Below are 25762 nucleotides of genomic sequence, written 5' to 3' on the forward strand. Positions count from 1 at the left end.
GCACACGCGCACACGCACACGCACACGCACACGCACACGCACACACACACACACACACACACACGCACGCACACACACACACACACACACACACACACACACACACACACACACACTCCAACACCGAAAACGGCAAGAACTTTATAATAAAGGAAACTTTCACGGCAATTCAAAGCAAGAAACGGCTGACTCGCTCTGTTTACAGGATATTCGACGTTTTTGTTGCTCAATAAGTGGAACTGCAAACAAACAACACCAGCTTAACTATGCGCGAAGCACCGATTATATATACAAGGAACGGGAGAAGTTGATAACCAGAAGGACATTTTCTTTCGGAACTCTGACCGATTATTCGAAGCCGGGAGAGAGTAATTCAGAACCTCTCAAATAGGCGTTTGCGAGGACGTTTCACGTTCTGTCATTTGCGAAGCGAGCAAGAGCCCAGTGTCAAATCGAACAGCCATGGCCCAACGATTCAGCACCATGCGATTGTTCCGTGTGGACAATCTACGGCAACACAAGAAGAAAGTGTATAGCGATAAGCACCTTGTACCGGTAGGGAGACTGAACAAAGTGCGGTTGGAAAAGCTGCTGGCTCCACCGACAGTGAACGAATCTGACTTTTATGCCAGCATTGCTACAAATATTTTCATTATGAGATTGCTTCACCTCACAACGTGAGTACATCAAACTTCTTTCTGGGCCTCTGATGAAATTTTGGCTGAAGTGAGTCGAGACTTGTATGCAGCTAGTCCCTCGGTAACTCAATTAAAACCACAAAAAAACCATTAAAAAAAAAAAAAAAGAAGGAGCGAATGTACTTGAAGAAACGACAAGCTCAAGTGAGTTCTTCGGTTGGAAGAAAGCTGTCAAGCGTTTAGGGCGTAGAAACCGGTGAAGACAGTTGGGAACGCTGAGCGATGTGGTTTGACGCGATCCGCGAAGCGCTGAACGAATGCAGTTCCCACCAGGAACGCAAGCAATTGTATACGCTTCTGCCACCAAGCATCTCGAAGAAAGAAATATTGCGTCTGGTGCCGGAAGCGACTGCCTACATGATTGATCAAATAAGAAACCTGAAGCGAAAAAGTGGTGTGTGGGAAACCCCTGATCCCTATATGAGGAAAAAAGCGATTGCCGAAGACGTGAGGTTTGCAATACGCCTCGCAAGTGGGCTCATTTTCGCCTTCTGCGCATGAGAAAGGAAGTAGCGGTGACGTCAGAACGCCGAGCCCTGATTGGCTGATCGCGACCCCCTATCTGAGCGTCGTCTGCTCCATTGCAACGTCGTCTGCTCGCAACGTCGTCTGCTTCTGTCTTACCTTTCCTGCGACTTTCGGAAGTCGAGCGAGCTCGACTTCGCCTTTCAGAGAGGGCAGACAGACGAAATATCTCGAGCAGTACGTTGTTTTTGTCTAACAACTAGCAGACGCGCATCAAGGAGGGAAGTCAAAGGACTCACTGGCGAGGTGTCCCGAGGCGCCGAGGTTTGTTTTCTAAGAACGGAGAGTGAGGGTGGTTAGTGTCCGCAAGTTCCCTCCCAAATACTTTTTCCCTCCTTTCGTGTGCGGCGAGACTCCTCACTCTTTAACGGCGTCGACGGGTTGGCGCAGTTAACGTCGTCTGCTTTGCAGCGCGAAACACATGTACGACCAAACCGTCCGATCCGACGTCTGACCGCGCAATACAACGGTCGGAGGCGAGCGTTTTCCACGCTCTCCGATGCTACGAAAACCCTCTCCCCCAAGGTCATTCCGGCAGTCCGCACGTCAGATCGGACGGTTTCGTCGTACATGTGTTTCGCGCTTTAGTGTGCTAGTCAAAGCGATGGTTGCTTTACCTTTCCTGCGTCTGTCGGAGATTCACCGCTTTTTTACCGGCGAGAGTCACCGTTGCCTCGGAAAACAAGGAGATGACAAGAGGAAGAGATTGACCTCTTAATCTAAAATTGAGGTCAACGATCAAAGTATAAGACCAGAAGGGTTCACAAGGGTCGCGCGGGCATATTCCATTCAGCACACCTGCCGGTCGTGGGCAGACGGTCGCCCAGTCGGAGTGCATGCTAGGCCTATCTGCCGTGCTCGCTTGGTCGTTGTCGGTGGAATTGTGGCCGTCAGAGCTTTTCCCGGGTATTTGTGGATCTAGCGTTCTTGTTCGTCATGGTCTGTTTCAAGTACTTTTTACTTTTTTATTGCTGCTTGAAGTCGGGACGCGTGAGAAGCGCACGTAGAAAAATAAACGTCCGTTGGTTGTCGCGACCGCGACGCTGTCGGCCATGCTGATTTGATCGTAAGAAGTGCGTAAGACAGCTTCGGAGCCGTCGTAGGATTTCGTCGTATCCTGCGAAAAACTTACGAAAATTTCGTTTCGTGAATACGAATTTGTTCTCAAGTTTTGTCTTACGCAGATCTTTGGTTTTGTGAACGTTCTGCACTTTCGAAAGTCGCAGGAAAGGTAAGACAGACGCAGACGACGTTGCGAGCAGACGACGTTGCAAAGGAGCAGACGACGCTCACATAGGGGGTCGCGATCAGCCAATCAGGGCTCGGCGTTCTGACGTCACCGCTACCCCCTGCGCAAGGAGCAGACGAACTTGCCCTCCGCATTGAGTACCGCACACACGACGACCTCGCATGCTCTGCTCAAAGCCCCAACAAAAAGGACGTCGTCAAAGTCATGATTAACGGCATGTCCAAAGTCGTGAAAAGGTTTGTGACCCGCGCTATTAAGGAGGCTTACCAGATGTTTAGGAAGGGCCATCCCCATGCAGAACTAGGCATCTCCGAATTTTGTTCCCTACCACCAAAATGAGTAAAAAAAAAAAATTCCCGAGCACGAGGTGTGCGCATGCATATATTGCGTCAATATTCAGTTGCTTTTAACGGCAATAACAAATGCCCCAAAGAGGACATTTACAGGTGACGACATCAAGCGCATCTACCTCTGCAGCGCTCCACAGAACCATTGCCTCCCGCGCCTTTGCGAAAAGTGCCCAAAAACGCAGAAAATCTTGCTGCAGTCGCTCCATTTCGACGACGAAGAAGTGATCTGTTTCGCGTTATGGGACGCCGACGAACTTGTCAAAATTTTATGAACACTTCCGCCTTCCTGCGGGAACTGGAGGGCGAAAAGTATATGAGGCACTCTTACATCCGTGACCTTCAACGAAGCCTGATACGTGACACAAGGACCGCCTTACACCGAAGGCAGTAATGTTCCACTTCAATTTTGCGAAAAATTGGACAGGAATCTTCCCAACCGAAGTGCAGAGTTTGATTGAAAAAAAAACAAAAAAAACTGAAATGTCTCTCTTCACAAAGTGTGGTTACGTCCACGAAAGGCACGCAAAGCTTTGCCGTTGTCAGCGATGACACGACACAAGACACAGCTCCCGCTCGTCTAGGCATAGAGGCCATAAAAGAGTATGTTTATGAACATTACCAAGTCTCTTTTGAAATAATGTTTGTATGAGACGGAGCGACGGCGCATTTCAAGAAACGCTTCCAATTGAACGAATAATCTCGAAAGCCGTTCTCTTCGGCAAGATGGATCTTTTCAGCCACTGGACACGGAAAAAGCGCTTGTGTTGGAGTAGGTGGTGTTTGGTAAACACCATGTAGCGCTCACCAACTTCAGATCTTCGCTCAACCCAACAATTCTCACTGCTAAAGACTTCGTGAAGGTGCTACGTGAAAAAATAACAAATGTCTGCATGTTCCACCTGTCTGCGGAACGGGTTCGAGATTTTCGTGCGGTGAAGTAAGCAAAGTGGACCACCGCAAAACCTGTGAGATGAATCCAGGCATCTCATCTGTGGAAGTCATCACATGCCGAGAGGCCGAATGTATGCATGGCCACTCGCTCAACTGAAAGGGTTAAGCATCTTTATGCATAGTTAGCGAATTTGCAGAGTTGGGCCGTTTTGTTACTGTGATTTGAAACCGAATTAATAGTATTCCAGCTCAAAGTTCCTTTTCGCGTCACTAATACTCACCTATTGCGAAAAAAAAAGAACTTTAATAACATAACGTACAAGCCAAAACTAACGCTCAAAATGTTTGGTGCTGTGCGGCAAAGCCGATATGACGAGGACGTCAGCTCGCTCCGAGTGAAGGTTTGTCGTAGCTTCTCCCGTTCGGAGGTCATATGTTACTCAATCTTTTGCCATCACAGGTTAGCTCAAGTCACTGTAAAGTGCCAAGAGAATTAAAAAAAATAAAAATAAACTAAAAGATGGAGTTTTTTTTTTTTAAATATCGATGCCGAATCTTGCACATTTTGAAAAATCAGGCGAAATTCCGCATTAATACCGCAACGACAATTAGGTCTGGGCGTACTGTGTATATATTTGTAAATAATATTTAAAAAGACGCATTTTCATATGTCTCGTGTAGTATTATAAAAGATGGTTTATTTGTAAAATAATTGTGAATCTCTCTAAAACGCCTTTTTATGCCATGATTTTTTTTTGCATAGAAATATTTTTTGGTATCTTTTTTGTGTATGTGTTGTATATCTTTTGTAAAACCAATTAAAAAGTTTTGGTGACGTGAAAGCTTCGATGAGAAAATGACGACTATGTAAAGTAGATTTGTGAAATCTCGATTTCCACGCCTCGAGCTTCTCTGTTTTATATCAGCGAAACACATTGTTACAGATTTTATACATAGTTGAATGTTCCTCCCAAGAACATGGCTTTCACATATATTAAAAAAAATCTAAATTATGACCCGGACTACCTTTGCAGGAACTGACGTGGAATCACCCTGTAGAAAATGGATTTGGGGCTTCGTGATAAGTTCAGTTTGCAATTTCTTTCTAAGTTTAGCTTCCCGAATTAAGTTCTCTGCAAATGCTCACGGCAAGACATCTAAGCATTTAAAAAACTGTGTTGCGATTTCATACAATGGTTAGGACTCGTTAAAAGTGGTGAAGACTGAGCATTCAGACAACCCCGAGACTGGGTAAAGCGAAACTCGATTGAAACGGAGAGGCGTAGAGACTTCTTTCGTGTCTGTTTGTTTCGTAATTTTTTTTTCTGCAGACGGATAAAGCAATTATTGCTGAGTGCGAAACAGACAAAAATCTAATTCTAGGTTGTTTGGACGGCCCGACTGTATTTTTGCTTAATATTTAGAGAAATCTCGACGCCCCAAGTATAAGCATGAACATCAGAATTTTAATTTCTGTTTTGCAAATACGCTATGTTCGTTTTTAAACCTGAATAAATAAAGATGTAAATATATATTTATAAGGTTATTTATTCTGGTTTACCGAGTGAACCTGTTGATACTTTGATGTATATTATTGTTATCATAAGAGGTTTCTGTAAATATATAGGTAAGCCTGATTTGGATGATACACAGATTGCCAGCAGTTTGCTACCGCCATGTTTGAGATTTTTAGAAGCTTTCTTTTATTACAAGAGGCGTCAATCTGGCGAATTCAATTTATACTTCCTTTCCTCTTACGCTGAATACCATCAGATTTATGGTCCTTTAGCTGCTATTAAGAGTCAATCTGAAACCGTGCAGTATGTTCCTTCAAAATGCCTTTCAGAACTAATATATGCAAATTGGGGAAATCTATCTGTCTATCTATCCATCCATCCATTCGTCCATCCATCCATCCATCCATCCGTCCGTCCGTCCGACCGTCCGTCAATCAATCAATCAATCAATCTACCTATCTATTTACCTATCTAATATATATATATATATATATATATATATATATATATACATATATATATATATATCAGAAGCGTTATGAATGGCTTCTGATTGCTCCTGGCTGCTTGTAGTTCGATAGTGAATCTTTGGTAAGATAAAGTATCGAAAACACACAGCCCCGCTCACCTCGCCTTCAGCGGTCTAAAATTGGCAGTAGATTCATCGCATGCCATTAAATGTTATATGGTAGAGAAGCACGGATTTCATGAGAGTATACACCTTTTCCTCGTAAGGCCGAACGCCGCCAGCGCTACAATTCCAGAAAATCAATCACGATGTGCCAAAAGTGTAGAGCCATGGCACTCAGCGTCTTTGTAAGATTTTTCTTAAATATTTTATCCCGGACTAAACTAATTGCGCACAGTGAATGCGCCGCTATCTTGCAATATTCTTTGTGCTTGAATGGTTTGACAGTTCGATAGAAAACGCACAAAGACGAGAAGCGCCATGAAGATGCACTTTTTGCTCTGCTTTATTAGGTCAATGAGGTCGTTGCGTTGGCTCCGAACGGGCTTGATGGAAAAAAGACCGTAAACGTATTTCGTTCTTTTCGATGGCCCAGCGTTCGAGCACTGCACTATTACTTCCAAGGAGATTTTTCTCAATGACTTCGGCGCAATCATTTGACGCAAATCGAAGTGTGTTGGCTCTTTATGTAGGTGGTGCGGATTTGATAATTCTCCTTTTAGTGTACAATTATGAGTAGCCCGTTTTGCTCTTAAATTAGTTCAGAAACGCTGATTACACAAATCATTTCCCTCGAGCGTTATAATGAAACGTTTGGGATCCCCACCACATAACAATGCGCATCATGCATCGTTCTAATAGAGGTTGCCTCCTGCATTTCGAACGTTTGCTTTGGTCAATTCAACTGCATGGCTACTATCTACTGTATGCCCATCAAAGCGACAGCACAGGGAAAGTGCACGTTAAACGGAGTGATGCATTTTAAAAATATGTTGCCATTATTTACCTACAGAAAGAGAGAGGAACGTTGCTCAATATCTTCGTTTTTATTTGTTTCTTGGGGTGATTGCTTGTCTTGGGGCTAACACCAATTTTACAAAAAAAAAAAAAAGTATATACCTATTTTTTTTTGTGTACCGAAAAAATATATTCAGACGGGTGTAGTAAATTGAGTCTAAGAGTTTTGTTATGACAATTATGTACGTATGTGCATATTTACGAAGAAAACACCACGTGCGAACCAGTTTCACATGCACCGAGCTGTTTCTGCTCGCCGGAGCTTGGAATATATTTTCGGGAGTAAAATTCTCTTCTCCCCTGCTTATAAGATTCAACTCACCCCCCCCCCCCTCCTTTCCCAGTCTTGGGGAAAATGCCTTTCTCCCGATAATTTTTTGTTGCTACACCACACAGTATGAGGTTTCCTTTGATTGCACCCAATACATGGCAATAAACCAATGCGTGGTGTCGGTGGATTGCCATACAGAAAATCGCTTTCGGTGCAACGCCGGACTTTCAAGCCTTTGCTTTTCAGAAAATTCAAAATCAATGACAAAATAGAAAAACGCGTTTAAGTTATGTTAGTAAAGATTATTACTTTTTGGCTGTTAAGCTGCAAGTGCCAACAATCGCAAAATAACTGTACGTTAATAAGGCTAGCTAGCACTTCGTGTGCTTTCTTTCGATCAGTATCCCAGACTAGATGATAACGACATAAAAAAAAGCAAAAAACAAGCATACCTTACTAATAAAAGTTTCCCTCTTTGTCAGGCTCTTTAGAGGTGAACAACGCTGGCTGAGAGCCTCGAAAAGACAAAAATTAAAAGAAGCAAACCGTACCACCCAGAAGGCCCATTACACCCAAATATGGCCACGTAAAGATCCCATGACGCCCTCACGAAATAAGCAGACACAACGGATACGTCTAATTCAGTTCCTCTCTCTCACCTTTTCTTTCAAAGTTCGTTCTCCCTTAAATGAACGGGAACACTCTATCTTTTTTTCTGGTCTAGTTACACTCTAAAAAAATCTGAATTGTTTCTTTTTCCAAAAAAATAATATTAAAAAATAAAACCATTGTTTACAGTAGACCCCCCGTTGCACGTAAATAGAAAATTGGCCAGCATGAATAAGCCAAAGGTGCATGCTAAGTTGTAAAGTTCTTTTATTCTAGTCTTTCAAGAAATAACAATGCTATAATCAATTCATTTTTTTTTTCTTTCCAATTAAGCCGGGTCTTTTTATGCGCTATTTCCGTTTTTGCTTCCCTTCGGTATTAAAGAGCTGCTCTTTAGTTTGGGTTTTTACTATATAATAAAGAGTTTACTTAATGTATGATGGAGTACACTTTGCAGCGGGAAGTCGCGCAACGTCTGCTTTTACCACGCCGTCTCTTTTTACAGCTAGAATCTCTAAACATTCTTGGTGCGCAAACATAAATAGCTCTACCTTTTTGACTCCTTGTTTCTCGGTGAATATTGAAGCCGTCGCTTAACGCAAGATTACCAACATGGTGGTGTATACTAAGTCATTTAAGCTATGAACACACAAAGTTTTAATCGGGACTAGCAGGCCAGAAGTTATGCTAAGGACGTCGCAAATTGGATATTTAAAATTGTGTATATGTAAACCATACTCTGAGACATATTACAGGAAACTGTATACCCTTAAACTGTTGCAATTTCGTCCCAACACTCGGTCTTTCGGAGGGCTCTGGAATTCTTACTCTTTTGTAATGAACGAATCTACACCTCCATCATAAGTTTCAGAGGGCGACCTATTCTGGTGAGTTATAAAACTTTAAATTGTCGCGAACCCACGGGCTCCTAGCTCGAATTCGAGCATGTACAACAAATGCGCAGTCATCGTGTAGATTTTGCAGAAAAACAATATTTGATTATATAATTGCAGCAACGTTTTTGCGACTCAGAACAGGTTTCACAGATGACGACAGGTAATCAACAATTCTGCTGAAACTTGTGACCGGTTGCCCTGACGCCACGGGTCAAGAACGACGACACATAGACCTAAGCACCGCAAGCGACGGCGGGGCGCGCTCCCGTGTGAGGGTCGTTGCTCCGAAGGAGTTATTTCAAAATATGGCCAAGCCGAAGGTCATCCCTACGCTCTTATCTTGTGGGCCCCGGGATCATTACTCCGGTTTTTCGGGCGGTAATAAATCCTTGCTTTGTTCAAAGGAAGAAACGTCATGGCATGCTCAATCACCAGGGTGGACAGAGAAAGTCGAAAGAGGAAACAAACTACACGAAAGATACATCCCCTGCATACAAGGCAATATTGCTGAATTTTCTAAGAGGCAGACGCACACATTAGGCAGCGGGGCTGGGTCAGCGCCTTTCTTGGACTAGTGTTCAATGAGTGACAACAAGAGTTCAAGCCAAACGCTGAAGCGGCACCAATGTCCCCCCCCCCCCCAACATGTGCAATCGCGCGGGTCTAAAGTAGGGGGCGTAAAAGATCCAGCACTGAACCCGTAAAGTCTATAACTTTATACGAGAATCGAAAAGTACTATTTTTGAAATGTTGAGAAAATGTGGAACTGCAACACGTCACTGAAGTTAAGGAATACCAGTTAGTTTCTCTCTATCTAAGGAGTTTACTTGTCGAGTACTTGGAAAAGTAGTACATTCTATATATCGTTTCACCGTGAGAATTTTACGTAACCGTTAATTCTTGTAGATCACTCACTCTCATAGAGAAGATTTCTGAAGAGCTCCCAACCGTTGTCGTGCATCTCATGGGCCAGCTGTTTTGGTGTCATTTTCGAGCGCACCCAATTGGAAAGGGCCATCAGCAGCGCCAGAATGGGAATAGCGCTTAGGATGAGGGCCCACACCTGTGCGTAGGATTGGCACAAAATTCAGCGTGACTCGTGATATCGATTGTGCAAGGCACAATGAATTTTGAAAACTTAGCTACAATATTTGTGATAATTTACACAGATACCGCTTATACCTAACGATTGTATGATTGTCTTTCTTTGAACCGTGTCCTGATAAAAATATTGCACATGACATGTCAGATGACCTCCGATTGACAAGTTAAAGGTACCTATTCGCTTCAGGTATGTTGCCTCTGGTAGTTTGAAAACTGTGTTTCCGACGTATTAACTTGTTTTTTTTTTCTGAAACTCGTCTTAAGTTTCAGTTGAAAACATACCTATTTGTTTCTTCTCTTTTTTATGACGGAAACAAGTTTTAGGTTCAGTTCATAGCACTGCAATGAATGGGCATATAAGAAAGAGTTTCACTTTCCTTGTTTACGCGAGTAAAACGTAACTTTGGCAGGCAATACAGAGGCGTAGAAGTTTTCGAGATAGTGTATAGTCATGCATGGTCATGAAGCCCGGAGTACCTTCCAGTCAAACGTGAGAATGTAGCCGAAGACGTTGGATGTGCCCACTCCGGATCCAGACAGAATGCCAAACTGCACGTACATGATGGGCACTCCGTATTGACCCACTTGCATCCGACTGTACGACTGGATCATGGGTGCCATGGTCATGTCCACCTCCTGAACAAATGCCGTTCATGACCCTCGGTGTTAGAGCCACAAATCAGATTTTAGCGCAATGCGTTTGCTGATGAATTGTTCCTTGGCGCACTATATGTATCATCTGCCAAAGGTCATCAGTTTAAGGTTGGAGCGCCAGCATGCTGTACAAACATCCACTTTGACTCCTTCATCCCGAGAACATCAAACGAGTGTAACCACCTTTCTGGCTCCATTGCCGCCCTTTTAAAGTCACCTATTGGTAGAAACACGAAAACGATTTTAAATGTAACAGCAATCCCTGATTACAATGCCTGGGGGTCTTGAGAGCATGATAATGAATAAATATATATATAAAAAAAAGTATTTGACATGATGATAAAAAAGGAAACATAAAATAAGAGCGCTTGGTGTCTTTAAATAAATGAGCATTAAAAATAGGCCTGCTCATAATTTAAAAGGTCCCTGAAATTGAAAACCAGGAATGCCGACATGGGCCAACTTGAATCCAACTGCACGACTGGATCATGGATGCCATGGTCCTGTCTACCTCCTGAACAAAGGCCGCTCATAGATCCAGAATCAGACCGGTTGCAAAATGCATGTGGTAAAAGAGTGTTGGCAAAACACATTAAAAACGTGCAACAAAGCTCTTGTTCTTTTCTAAAGACACGCAAAAAGTAATCGACCTGCACATATAGAAATTTGATTTAACATTAAAAAAACAGGGGCTTTATCTGCATGTTCGCGGAGCGCGACGATTGGACTTTGGCCACAAAGGCGCTGAGTCATCCACGCGATATTCCAGTCGGCACGCTCCGCAAACTCTTGCGTCAACTTTGTTTTTGCTGAGCTTAGGACGCAAGGCAAGTCGACGAAGAGTGAAATCTAAAAGTGAGTTGAATGACATGAGATGTTCCAACCGTTACCATTTCGTACATAAAAATAGGTAGTTTTCAACTCGTTGCTAGCACTGTTTTGTCACAATATGTTGCTTTTTAGCACGGTGAGCTATGCGCTTGGTATTATTAATGTCCATAAACTCTAAAATTAACATGTCTATAGTTTAAAACAGCCATCATATTTTTGGCGTGAGTATTGTATATTGCTATATTATAAGCCTGAGATAAAAAAAGACAACCACGCGCGGCGGCTCCAAAAGTTCACAAGTCGTGTGCGTTTGTTCCTTTTATTATTTTTTGCTGTCCCGGTTTTACAATTGAGTTAGTTCACCAGCTTTCCTGCGTTTTTTCCATTAACTATGGTATCTACTCACTAGATCACTATGAAAAGATTTGGTTTAGTTCATTGATATTGTAGCGTAACATAACTGCATATGAACGATATCTTGCTCAGTTAATTGTGAACGTCATAATTATTACATAATGAATAACTGGCCTTCGTTAAAGAAACGAGTTAAATATTCATGGATATTACCGCGCTACAACAAAATATTCGTGTTCGGAATTGAAATTGCATTCTTGCTAAATTTCCGGCTATTCTTATTTCTGTGTGGCGCCAAATTAAAAAAAAAAAGACTAATCTTCTTCTTTGGTGCCGGCATTAACGGTCCTGGTTTGTGATGTATAATTTACTAGGCGGAATCAAGTGTCGAGGCTCAAGATTTTGAGGCCGGGACAACTGACAGGAGCAAATCCCGAAGCTTCTATCTACGAATATGACACGAAAAAGAAACTTTTCTTTGTTTTTATGTATTCCTGAAATATAAAACCATTAACCTATCTTCGAAGAACTTCGATGATGGTCTTGCACGCCTAAAGGATTTTTCGCTTCGAAGAGTTTGTGTAGAAACGGCGGTCACTTCGGCTGTCCGCGTCAAATCGATTCACACCATGGCATTCACCTGCTGTCCCTCCTGTCCCGCCCCAGTCCGGAAGGCGAATCAGGAGCAAGTCCTCTGGACGGCCATAGCCTTCAAGTGGCCCTTCGGTGCCATCTTGGAGGGTGGGAATTCATGCTAACCGGCCTCAAGGCTTTCAACATTGAACACATGGCCCAATACACCCCTCTCTTGTGGACTTTTTGCAGAAAATGGAAACGCAAGATTACCTCTGACCCACGCCGCATAACACACTAACGTACTTACAAAAAACCTACCCAATAATTTTGCTTTGATATTAACACCCGTGAATCCTACTACGCTTGCGAAAAAATCGTATGCTGCTAAGGGTAGATAGGTCACACATGGCACTGTTGTTTTGCGAAACATGAAAGCCCCAAAAGCGCCAAGGTGTAGCCACACGTGATGTTCTTTGATGTGAGTCTGGTTTACCCTTGCCCTAAATTGCCAAACAAGTGCCAGCGTTAGGCTTTACTGAATGGTTCTTCCTTTGTCCCCTTTGTTTCTGTAGGTCTCAGTTCCAGATGAAATGCCTGAATTATTTTTCACTTCTGGTTGTTCGGTTTTCACTTTGCAACATTGGGCTTAAAGTTAAAAGAAGTGTCTCTTTTTATTATAGCGAGTGCGCAGGCGAGCTGGTGGAAATTAACCATTCTGATGTTAGCCTGAGACTGAGGCAGGAAAAGAGGAAGTTTCAAAGTAGAAACTTTGCAACTTCCTCTTTTCCTGCCTCAGTCTCAGGCTAACATCAGAAAGAGTGTCTCTTTTTGGCTGCGCCGCTGATTGTTTCGTTGGTCTCTGGTACCATTTTTATGTTTGGAGCTTTGGTAGTTACTGTGAGAACCTTAGTAAAGCCATGGAAAAGCTAGTCAAGCAGTTTAGCCTTAACTAAAGGCTTGGAGCAAAACACTATTATACTAAAGTTGTACCCTAGGAAATCAAAAATTTTGACTAAGCTTGGCGTTTTTTTGCCGTTCAACCTGGAGTGCGTTTCCAGTGTTAAAAAGAGTCCATAACGTGTTTCAGCGAGACAACTCTTGACAAAAAACCAAGTAGAGTCGGCCGTGGTTCCGAAATCGGCTGAAATGAGCAGGCGAAACTCTCGAATACTTTATTACGCGATATTTTCTCAGTTGCGAAAATCACTATTACCATTACATTCTTCTGACATTCATCAAAACCTGAACTTAGTGTTTATTTACATAGTATATATACTTAAAAACAAGTCACTCCGCGATAGCCCAGTAGAATTAGTCACAGTAACGTTGTATGCGCACCACTTATTTGTGACGCGGTCCGTAAATGCGAAGACAGGCAGGTAGTTCATATGTTGTTTAGTTAGGTTCGCCTATTTTGATTTTTAATAACCATTTCTCGCATTCAGGATCGCCATTCCTTTGCCACAAGGTTCAACGTAAACACGCGCAAATTTGCGTTGTTCCAAACACGTTGGCTGGGTCTTCTCGGCAGAATATTATGATTTAATCTGAATTTAAGGTTTATTTCTGTTTTCGAAAGAGGGTATATTAATTTTTCAAGTTTATTTAGTGATCGGAGAGTTTATTGCCAAACGAGAAAATTTTCAAGCAGTAGAACGGTGGTCCTTACGGCGCATTTATTTTTACTGTTCACTAGACAATTTCACAAGTCCCGATTTCATTCGCGAAGGATTGCTATAATGATTCTAACACATCATAGGCTTTCGCTATCACGCTCTCATTGCATTTCAATCCCATTTTTTCTGTGTGTTTATCTCTTAGTCGTGCGTCTGGTATATCGCCTCTCAAACATCTATCAACCATACTATAATGTGGATTGTGCTTCTAACAATATCTCAGAGAAAAAAGCATAAATATTTAAAACGCGAGGATGTGGTTCAGTATCGCCAGGATATTAAGAATCTGCGTTTTGTGTCTACTTTTCAGTGCCTATATCAACCAGACTCGTTTAAACTTGTTTTATTTTCGTTCCTACATTATTTCTTATTGTTTCAGCAGCTTACATAACAAACCAAAGGTTAGTTTCGTGCTTTCGGTTTTGCGGAAAGACGTGACCTGAAAGGCTTCTTGCCTTGCCCGTTGTTCTTATTTTTAGTTTATATGGCTATGAAAAGCGCATAGTCACGAATGTTATGGGACTCATTGTAATGTGAATAGTTTAGGCAGGAAGAGGAGCGAATTTAGCGTACCCGCCGTTGAACATTTCCCACAGCCCCCGTCCAGGATCCGTTGGGAAGACGGTGTAAGGATCGACGAGAGCTCCGCGGGTGGGCCGTTAGCACCAGGGAGATTTGGCTGGGGGAAAGGCGCTGTTGTAAACACTTCCCTTGGCGGGCGACCTCGAGAGACAGGCGTACTTTACGACGCGAGGTTCGGGCGCGCGTTTTCTGCCGAGAGAATCGGAGCGTGCGTTCCGGGCCGGAAAAAGTAAAGTTACACCACCACCGCCACCAGAGCGCAGTGGCTCTGGCCGGCGCTGTTTACACGGCGCGTTTACATCGGTTTAGTCTTTCTCGCCCGAGTGTGGGGGGTCGCGGCAGAACGGCAACGTCAGACCGCCTCTGGCAGAATGAATTGCGGGATGGCTCACTTAGTCGGCGCTATCCACACTGGGGTCGGTTGTCCGCTTTGCCATGCGAGAAATGGCTTTGCTTGCATCCGAACCAGCCCGACCTTTGACCGTGAGATGAACGCAGACCGCGGGTTCCCACCCGGGAATGCAGGCAATTCCCACGTGGCGAGAAGGTGAGCCGATTGGTTGGCGGTGGGAAACGCCTGTCTCACAACGCGTCGAGGATTCGCCGGTCCACAAAAAGGGGACGGACCAACGAGTAACTGGGATTAGAAACTCAGCGAGTGAGGTCAGTTTGTGCTGGGGCTCGAGAGCTGTCGCTCCGTAATCGAGTCAGGTCGTGGGATTCCGAGGGACTTCTGTCCCCGTAATCGGGACGTAATCCCACGAGCCAGCCAACTCCCGAGCTTGGAGAAGCTAACACCCGACCACCTCCTTCCCAAACCCGTACAGGGGAAGTTACCATTTTGCAGTATCGTTTTTCTTTGTATTTTCATTCGTTTCAAAAGTATTAAATTGTTTTGTTTAAAAGTAATTCCCAAAGTCAACTGAATTAGTCGTCGACAGCCAAGGGAAGCAACTTCGTCTCCGGCAAGACCCGCCCAGCTTCCCACAACGAAGCCCGTCACCCCATCCGGACCTGGCGGTCTGGACGGCGCAAGGTGACCAGAGGAACAAAAGAACCCGTACTGGCGCAGTCGACAGGATTGGCTTCGGCGACATTAAAATTCAAGAAACATCATCGAGCGGCAACGGAACGACTACCGCAGAGAGCCCACGCATCAGGGACCGACTAGCGTCAAGGGAGCCCACTGTCACCCCGTGCCATCCAGTCCAAGGGAGACTCCGCGGCGCCGGTGAGTGGAACCTTCACGTTTCTTTGGTGTGTGCGCAGACGTAGGAGTCAGTGTGCAGGAAAAGATGAAGAGATCGGGGGATAAAGCGAAAACTGCGGAAAGGGACAAAGGGACCGACGGAGGAGCGGAAGGGTCAGAAAGTCGGTCCGCCGACGAGCGCGCTGCCCATGCGCACGCGGAAGCCATGCGGCGCATGGAGCACGAGCACGAAATTGCCATATTAAAACTCAAGCTTGAGAGCGAGGAAAGAATCGCGGCAATGCGTGGACCGAGTGTCGGTGGGGCGGCTACCGTGACAACGGGAATGGGCAGGCTGGACCCTGTTTCGCAATGCGCGAAACTTCTTAAAAATCTGAAACTGCCACCTGACGCGGAAGTTCCTGTTTGGTTCGACGGTGTCGAAAAGATGTTCGCGGCCTACGGAGTGCCGAATGAGAGCCGAGTACATCTGATAATGCCGGCGTTGTCAGAAAGAGTTAAATATCTTCTTACGAGGTTATCTGCGGAGGAGATAGCTAGCTACGACAGGGTCAAGGCCGCCGTCCTGGACGAGCTTCGACTCACCCCTGGCGAGTACCGGAAGCGGTTTGCCGGCGCGCGTAAGCGAAAAGACGAGGGGTGGGCGCAGTTCGCCTCGAGGACGGCGAGCTATTTCAGCTACTACCTGGAGGCGCGCAATGTAGAGAGTAAAGAGGACCTGATTCATCTGATGGTCGCAGACCAGGTGAAGTCGAGCCTCAGTGAGGAGTGTCTCCGGCACGTCACACTGCGTGAAGAGACAAAGTGGCTGCAGGCGCACGAGCTAGCTAAGGTGGTACAGATGTACGAGGAGGCAGAGAGAGACGGACGAACGGCGAGGGGTATAGAAGTCAGAGGCGACGGCTCGAAGCCAGAGACCGACGCTTCTAAGCAGAGCCCTCCTCGCACTTCGCCTCGGTGCTTTGGCTGTAACCAAAGCGGGCACATTTCGCGAAACTGCCCTAACCGCAAAGAGCAAGATGAAACGGCTCGAAAGCCACTCGTACAGGGAGTGATGGTAGGGGACAGAACTGCTGTTTTGAGTTTCCCTCAACAGCCAACGGCTGCAGTAGATAAGAATGACAAGTGGGGACCCAGAAGTTCAGGACTGATCCTAGTCGAACTTTTCTCCGGCGACCAAGAGCTAACGGCCGTGCTAGACACCGGAAGCGAAATAACAGTCGTCAGAGAGAGCGCCGTTCCGCCGGAACTGGTCGAGCATAGCGGCACAGTTCGCCTTGTTTCTGCCTTTGGGCAACAGGTAACAGCAAAACTCGTGCGTTTGCCGCTGCAGGCCAGGCTCCGGGGAGGGGTTGCTCAGAGTGATCCGGTCACCGTACTGTGTGCGGTTACCGATACACTGACTATCACGGCAGATTGCTCACTTTCATCGTATGACTGGAAGTTGCTGAACCGGCACAAAGACCAAGATTTTGATGGGGGTGAACACAGGGTAGCATCACCGAATGCTTTCATGGCGGCTTCAGGTCCTGTGACTCGGGAGGGCGGAACCAAAGTGGTTCGTGCGAGCCGGCTGAGAAACAGCCGTGCTCGAGTGGGACATGTGGGAGTCATGCTTCACGAAGATGCTAACTTTGGAGAGGTAAACTGCGCACCCCCCGAAAACGGCGCGACTGAACAAACAGGTGAGCTCATTCACGAGAAGTGTCAGGTTGCCGGGGGGTCAGTCACCCTCCCCGGGCACGTCGTGGGGTCTGGAACGAATAAACACGACCCAAATAAGGACGCCGCGACCGAGGGTTTAGATTACCCGCGTAATAAAAGGGAACCACAGAGTGTCCTGGGACCGTGTGGCTACTTCCGAGAGTACGCATAAGGCTACGCTGCTATCGCCGAGCTCTGCACGGCCCTTGCCAAAAAGGGCGAACTGAACGAAATACCTAGGCCGGAGGGGGCGGAGGGCGCATTCCCGCAGCTAAAGACAGCACTCTGTGAGGCGGCGATCCTTTCGACCCCGAGCTTACAGGAGCCTTGCCGGCTTTTGACAGACGCTTCAGCAGTGGCACCAGGGTCGTGCCTGGGCCAGATCGGGAGTGGCGGAGCCGAGAAGCCGATCGCGTTCGCCAGCCATACGTTCACTCCTACTCAAACACGCTGGTCCACCATTGGGCGCGAGGCGTTCGCTCTCGTTTGGGCGCTTGTCACATTTTATGGCGGGCTCTTGGGCGCAAAAGTGCACATCGTGTCGGACCACAACCCTCTGTCCTACCTGACGTCCTGCAGACCGCATGGGGCAAAGCTATCAAAGTGGGCTCTAGCGCTACTGCGCTATGATGTGATCATGACCCACAGAAAGGGGTCCGCTAGCGGTAACGCAGACGCTTTGTCTCGCTTGCTGAACAGATATTGGGGTACCACTGACTCGGCGCTGCGCCCACCCGAGAGCATGAGCGGTTCCACTTGCCGCGCGGCCTGAGTCATCCATCTCAGAAAGTGTGGCATTGCTGCTGTGTCCGTGCGTGGAGAAGAGACTTCGTTGGACCTTGCGACCCTTACGACTTGAGATTTGCACGAGTCCAAAGACAATTCTGTTTTGCGAGGTGTTTTTGTTTTGTTCCCAAGCGCGGATATTGCAGCAGGCGTGCTCCGCCCAACGTTTTAAATTTTTTATTTTATTTTTATTTCGCTTCTTTTTGCGTATACGTTGACGTGTGCAATGTGACATGTACGTATATTTACCCGTATAGTGATGTACTGTCATTCAATAGGCGGACATTGCAAAGCGCGTGTCTCATGGATTTTCTTTTACACTTTGGTGTCAGTAACGTTGAAGTGCTCGGTTATATGTATACGAATTCATCTTCAGTGTTATGCGCTTATTTTCGAAGATAATCGTTTTGTTTTACAGCGCCACTTGCGTGTTTTTTTTTTTTTTTTGCTTCGTATGTAGAAATGCGAATGATGTCTTCGATCCTTTTTTTATGTTTGACTCTTAGATGTTCTTTCAGTCCAGCAAGAGTCTTAAGGGGAGGAGGTGTAAGGATCGACGAGAGCTCCGCGGGTGGGCCGTTAGCACCAGGGAGATTTGGCTGGGGGAAAGGCGCTGTTGTAAACACTTCCCTTGGCGGGCGACCTCGAGAGACAGGCGTACTTTACGACGCGAGGTTCGGGCGCGCGTTTTCTGCCGAGAGAATCGGAGCGTGCGTTCCGGGCCGGAAAAAGTAAAGTTACACCACCACCGCCACCAGAGCGCAGTGGCTCTGGCCGGCGCTGTTTACACGGCGCGTTTACATCGGTTTAGTCTTTCTCGCTCGAGTGTGGGGGGTCGCGGCAGAACGGCAACGTCAGACCGCCTCTGGCAGAATGAATTGCGGGATGGCTCACTTAGTCGGCGCTATCCACACTGGGGTCGGTTGTCCGCTTTGCCATGCGAGAAATGGCTTTGCTTGCATCCGAACCAGCCCGACCTTTGACCGTGAGATGAACGCAGACCGCGGGTTCCCACCCGGGAATGCAGGCAATTCCCACGTGGCGAGAAGGTGAGCCGATTGGTTGGCGGTGGGAAACGCCTGTCTCACAACGCGTCGAGGATTCGCCGGTCCACAAAAAGGGGACGGACCAACGAGTAACTGGGATTAGAAACTCAGCGAGTGAGGTCAGTTTGTGCTGGGGCTCGAGAGCTGTCGCTCCGTAATCGAGTCAGGTCGTGGGATTCCGAGGGACCTCTGTCCCCGTAATCGGGACGTAATCCCACGAGCCAGCCAACTCCCGAGCTTGGAGAAGCTAACACCCGACCACCTCCTTCCCAAACCCGTACAGGGGAAGTTACCATTTTGCAGTATCGTTTTTCTTTGTATTTTCATTCGTTTCAAAAGTATTAAATTGTTTTGTTTAAAAGTAATTCCCAAAGTCAACTGAATTAGTCGTCGACAGCCAAGGGAAGCAACTTCGTCTCCGGCAAGACCCGCCCAGCTTCCCACAACGAAGCCCGTCACCCCATCCGGACCTGGCGGTCTGGACGGCGCAAGGTGACCAGAGGAACAAAAGAACCCGTACTGACGGATGCCCATTTGGCCATCCGCAGGGAGCTTGGCTTCGTACCTGCCACCGTGTTAGATGGCGCGTCAGTAGATTCAATCAGTGAAATCGTAAATTTTCCGTAAAAAAATGTAGTTCTTGGTACGCGCCAAAGTAGCGCCAGCATTTCTTGTCTTTAAGATCGTTTAATGTAGTATAGAAAATGCCGAAACAAATTTACATGTAGAACTCGCCTATTATAAAAAAATAATGGATAGAAATGTTGAAATGCATAATAGTTGTATAAAATTACATTTATCTGCAGTAGATTCTTTCGATCAAATCTGGGCATCAACACTAGATTTCTTTGACATCTTAACCTAGAAAGTCACGTGAAGAAAATAATTGTTTTTGAATATTATAATAGCGTGCGCCGCTTGGCTAATTCAGCTTTATAGACCTTTGCAAACGAGCTCTCTGGCCGCCGCCATTTTGCGAATTTAGCGACCCCTATCAGCCAAAACTTTCTGCCACCCGCCTGAGCTGTGGAGACCCGGTCAGCGTGGCTCCCCTCCTGAATTGTGCATTCGGAGTTCGCCGGCTTTTCTTGGAAGGTTTTATTTGCCTGCTTGGTCTTCGCAGGAAACAAACGAAGAGAGCGACAGTCAAGCAGCCCGTGACGCAGTCAGTTCGACGTTCTTAGAGGATTATTTCCGTTGAGATAATCTCCAAAAAGCCTTCCCGGCTACGTTCCGTGTCTTCGAAAAAAATAGCTGGTAGGGTCGTTTCCTAATAATAGACACGTTCGTTCATTTGCTTTGAAGTTGTGCAAAAAAAAAAACAACAAAAAACAGATCTCTTTTACACGTGCCCCAAAGCACGCCGGATTCCGTCCGATCGTCGTGAAGTGACTATCGTCGACACTGCATATTGAATATGCTGTGTTATTTGAGACCTTTCTGAAATCCTGATCGGATGACGCGGCACCATGGGGTACGTACAATATATATTGTTCGCTCGTTGAATTTCATGTTGTGGGCGGAGAATACCCATGCAGTTCGGATATCCTCTGCGGTCAAATATTTTCGACGGTTAGGACCTTTGTAGATTGACACGGCTGAGTGTATGATGCCGTAAAAAGATCAACATAAGATAAAGCAAATATTCCAGTTGCATTTGTTCTGTCGCGCACGGACTCACCAAAACAGTTTTCCTTTCGTTGTTTTTGTCCCCAAAAATTGTACAATGTATTCTTAATAAACCCGAGAAAAACTATTCGCCATAGCATAAGAAATAAAACGCGGCAATTTAGCCTCCACCAGCGTTCAGAAGTGCGCCAACGCAGGCTGCCACAGCCCACTGACCAGAAAACCCACAGCCCAGCGCAGTCGGGCAACACTGACGTACCCTCTCAAAACCAGGGACGCGCGCTGTAAATAGAATTGTTCGAAGCTGCCGCTGAAGGGTCTATTGAAGCAAACAAATTTACATATGTTAAAAACTAAATGGAGCTCGGAGTTTTGTTTGTACGAACAGCCTAGAAACCAATACTGTAGACAAGTAATACTCATAAGTTTTGCAAAGATATATGGTAGCGGAAAGCTCCCCAATTAACTGCATTTTTGTCCTTTTCGAAAGCTCCCGGTGGTACCACCAATCGCAAGATCGCTGGTAGCCGCCGCCGCCGCTACGAAGAAAACAAAAAACTATCCGACCATCGAGCCGGATCGAAACCTTTGGATGACAGTAATCCTTCCTCTTCAGTCAACTGCTCAACCGATTGAGCTAACAATAGAACAAATTCCGCTGAATTGAAGTGGCAATACTTTCTATATCTTCCAAACTTCAACAACGTTTTCGTCGTCTGGTTTTCCTCGGGCGTGGACGTGATGAGGCCCGAACACGCCGAAATTCAGCCTGCACGTGTTGGAGGCCGGGTGTTCGAAAAATTCGCCCTGGCATTTTCTGTCTGCTGCAGTGGAGATCCCCGTAGTGCCAGCGCAGGCACGTCACCATCCGAGCAGACGAAAGTGTACACGGCAGTGCAAGACTTCGGAAAGTTCGTAGCTACTCGGAGGAAAAATTTTGTTAGTTTACTACCGTTGTCGTTTGGACTAGTTGGTATTTATCGTTAAAAATTAAAAACAAAAAAATTCCCAAAGTCATGGGCAAGAACGAGAAGGTAGACGAACAAGTTACTGCCTGCTGAGGAGACTCGACCGTAGCGGAGTCGACATCTGAAGCGAAAATGGCGTATACATCCTCAGAACCGTGCTCAGGAGGCGGAGGAGAAACGAAAATGGCGCCACGAAACTAGCGAATTACACAGGCGCCGATCTGCTGTCTCTTTGACACACTTTACGCGGTAACGTAAATACACGCGGATTTTCGTTTACGACTTTAACAAATTAAACATTTCATAAAAGTGGATGTCGACGTCCTTAGGATTATTTTTTTCAATATGAGAAGGCTTTTTATCAAAGATATACTTTTTTGATGTTCTAAGTGTATAATAATTGGTAGCAGCCTCGGTTGAGAGTATATTCGCTTCAAACAAATTCTTGCTTTGCAAAAGATTGCGGAGCTCATGATTCAGACAGGGTTTGGTACTTTAAGCCAGTTAGACAATTCGGACAACTTGCTGCATAGTAGCCAACCATATGCTGTGTAACGCCTATGGCACAAGCAGACGGATACAGCTGGATATGTAAGCTGTGAAAAACGGAATATGAAATTTGCTAAGAAAAAAGTGACACTGCGACCACTCACTCGTTTTGTCATTTAAATCGTGCTCACAAGAGGTGCCTTTATCTTCTCTTCCTTGAAACATATAAGAAATATGAAAGTTTTTCCTTGAAAGCAATTTTAGAATATTTCAGTACCACGAGAGGTAATATCGTCTTGGTCAACGTGATCTCCTTGTCTTCCCTTAGAATGCCCTATATAAGCAAATTTGAAATTGCAGATGTTAGTCCAATTAAACATTTTATGAATCTTAGTCACCTGTAGAAAACATGGTCCTCTTTTCTAGAACATGCGGCTTCTTCATTTTAAGAGTCTTGACGAAGTAAAAAAAATACAAAATCACCCCCAATACACTAGAAGATAAAGAGATGCCGGAAGGAAGAAAAAAGAAGAAAAACACTATTGACAAATTCAGATAAGGGGCCCTTTGACTAAGTCAGCTCTGGCTTCAGGTAGTTCATCTCAACTCTGGACAACGCGAGAGAAGGAGCAGCGATGTTGTGATCGTCACCGGCTATCTTGTATGCTTAAATGATCTCTCGGCCGAGCTTGTTCTCGTGTCTGCCAATCGTGCTGATGTCCTGGAACCGGGCTTCACAGTTCGTGCAGAGGCGTTAATGCACAACTATTGGATGAAAAGTGTCGCGCGAAGCACGGGAGACCTCGAGGACGTGCTCTCGTAGGCGAATGTTCAGGCAACGCCCTGTCTGTTCAATGTATCGGTCACTACATGAGAAAGGGATGGAGTATACCACCCCCTCTTCATAGGGAACGGTCTGATTGGCATGTTTAATGGAACATCATTTGAATGACTCGTTCTTGTTCACTCACCTGTACAGTTGTTTCAGGCGCAACTTGCAAGAGAAGACAGCTGAAGTGTTGAAGCGCGCTACAATTCCCTTCAATCTGTGCGCCGAGTTGTGCACATATGGAATGCAGATAACACGTGAAGACTTACTACGTGGAGCACGGGGCCTTTGGGTGGCTAGAATTAACTGAACAAGAATGGTGCTCAGTAGACCTTGCGAATAACCAGCTTTGAGAAGACGTTCTTGTTGTTTTGTCATGCTTTAGCTTGCAAAGTGAGAACAGGATTTGGTGCGAGAAGATGAAAGGGGAGACCAAATGATTCAATGTTTTACCAGTTTAGAGTGGGAACTGCGGAATGGAAGAATAGGTTTCCGAGATCGTTGTTGGAAGGCCCAACAAATGCCGGTCGAAAGAAGATGGAGACGAAGATCGAGATACCGGAGACCATCGCCTGAGCTGTCTTCCCTTGTGAAATTCAGGCCTAAGGATGAAGAAGTAAAGGCTTGAACTACAGATTCAGAAAAAAATGAGATCGGGTGAATGACTAAATATTTATCCACGTAAGGAAAAACATGGAAGACGAGTGTCAACTCTTCAAAGCGTGCTTCAATCTCCCTGTCCACAGACAGAAGAAATATTTCGCTGAGGACCGGGGCAAGGCAGGAGCCAATGCAGACACCTTTCTTTTCCCTGAGAATTTCCTTTCCATGTTCGACGAGTGTTGATCGTAGATATAGGGCCAACAGGTCTAGGAAACCCCGTTCAGATACACCAGATGAGTTCTGAAAGTCGCATGGGCCATGTTTGTGGATGGCACTTGATACACATTCCATAAGAAATGCGGGATATAATCGGTAATATAATTCCTCAATGTCTAACGAAAACATTGTAAAGGCCGCGGGAGTAAAATGGAGGTCATGAAGTTGAGATACAAGTTCTGTGGAGTTGGGAACTCGGAAATGTTGGTTGAGACTGATCGATGACAGATACTTTTGGAGAAAAAGATCAAGAGGCTTCTGCCAACATCTCTTTTCTGAAATGATGCGTCATAAAGAAACTCCTTTTTTATGGGTTTTCTCCGTAAAAACACAATTAGATATTGCTTGGAAGGAGCCCCAATGGCAGCTTTAAGAACCGGGGGATTAAAGGAGAAGCAAAGTTGCTTTGCTTTTGAACGAAGAGAGCCTGAAGGCCTAGTCTTAAGAGTATCAAAATTCTTTTTTAATGCCTGGCTCACCTTCTACCCTTAGGAACCTTCATCTAAGATGTCAAAAAACACCTGTTTTATCTGATTCCAGTAGTTTCAGGTGACTTCTTTGCAATTCTTCGACTGTAGCCCGGATCGGAACTTTGCCCGTAGGTGGAGGCGGATGGGCGCAGGTGGATCGGACTCCAGCTTCAAGAAAAGCTTGCCGGTTTTGTTCTGGAATGTGAGTCGCAACAGAATGGATTAAAGTTAATCGACCCTTGTAGTTGGAATGTTCGGAGAAAACTTGGGACCCTTGGAAAGGAGATCGAAGGTGCCACGACTGAGTTGATGGTCATATAGAACGACCGGAGGCTCTAATTTCGTTTGGAGGGTTTTACGGTGAAAACTGGTCACACCGGTGACAACCTTCTTCCATGAAGATTCGAGAAGATTGGACGCAGCTTTTGGGAGGAACCGGAAAGATGGGTGGGTCCGATAAGATGGACCAAAGATGATGGTCATTTGTTGTGGGCGGATCGTCTCCATTAGGAGTAACTGTCGTGATACCTCCTTCCTTAAAATTTGCATGAGTCTGTAGTTTGAAGCCTAGTTGTGGCAACAGAAACCCAGCATAGCTTCCACTCCAAGGTGAGCAATGCCTTTGCGGATGTGAAGTTCAAGGGAACGTACCCTGAGGCGAAGAAGGGCCATGCTTGGGAAGAAGTTTGCTGCTTGAAATAACCCTACAGGGTCGAATTCAGGGGGTTTGAAGGTGGGACATGGACAAGACATACGAAGCTCAAAATATAAGAGACAAAGATCAAAGAGCGTGTTGGTGAAAATTCAAGAGTCAAAGAAAGAATAAAAACACTTAGGGACAAGGACAGACAGCACAGTTCTTTCAACTTGCAAAACACATTTACTGGTGTCTCCTTCAATAGTACTATCTCCCTCCTAACGTTTGAGACTAAAGAGGAAGATACGGAAAATAATATATTTATATACGCCCGTAAAAAAAATTTTCCGGGCGTATATAAGTTTATTATTTCACGAAGTCGTTTGTTTATTTTTTATGTAAATCTTCATCTAGCAACTAGAACTAAAAAGTGAAAGAAAACATAGAGAGGTATATTTTCTATACAATTCTAGTTGTTAAACGCTTCATAAATTTAACGACTGTCTCTGGTTAAGGAGTTTGCTATTTAATATTACCCGAAATTAGATGACATTCGAGCGCTCTTCGTGTGAATAATTTGTCGATTACGTTATTTTTCAATGAAGATATTTGTAGTATTTGTTTTTCTTACGGTTCAGATGCAGAAGTTTTAAAAACAAACAATATGCACACAACGGCAGAATTTACTTAATTACGAAAAAAAAAACGACAGGATCAAATTTTCAGAAGAATAGTGGAGGTAGCGCATTCTAATTACAGATATTCGCTAATTTTATCAATACACAACAGTTTCACAAATGGATTTGTGGACAATATTTTGAAAACATCATTGTGGAGGCTCGAACA

At 45.3% G+C, this 25762-nt stretch overlaps 1 protein-coding gene across 1 annotated transcript in view; it reads right to left on the bottom strand.

Moving 5' to 3' along the window:
• Positions 1-25762, bottom strand: part of LOC121045946 (glutamate receptor ionotropic, delta-1-like) — a 56575-nt gene that overhangs the window by 26594 nt on the left and 4219 nt on the right. Inside the window, exons 3-5 of the mRNA XM_042293614.1 lie at positions 14261-14330; positions 10074-10232; positions 9408-9555 (exon numbers count right to left, since the gene is read on the bottom strand). Of these exons, the coding sequence (XP_042149548.1) occupies positions 9408-9555; positions 10074-10232; positions 14261-14330 (377 nt within the window). The remainder of the gene's footprint in view (positions 1-9407; positions 9556-10073; positions 10233-14260; positions 14331-25762) is intronic.

This window comes from Ixodes scapularis, unplaced genomic scaffold, assembly GCF_016920785.2.
Source record: "Ixodes scapularis isolate PalLabHiFi unplaced genomic scaffold, ASM1692078v2 PGA_scaffold4__175_contigs__length_147842914, whole genome shotgun sequence".
Lineage (NCBI taxonomy): Eukaryota > Metazoa > Arthropoda > Arachnida > Ixodida > Ixodidae > Ixodes > Ixodes scapularis.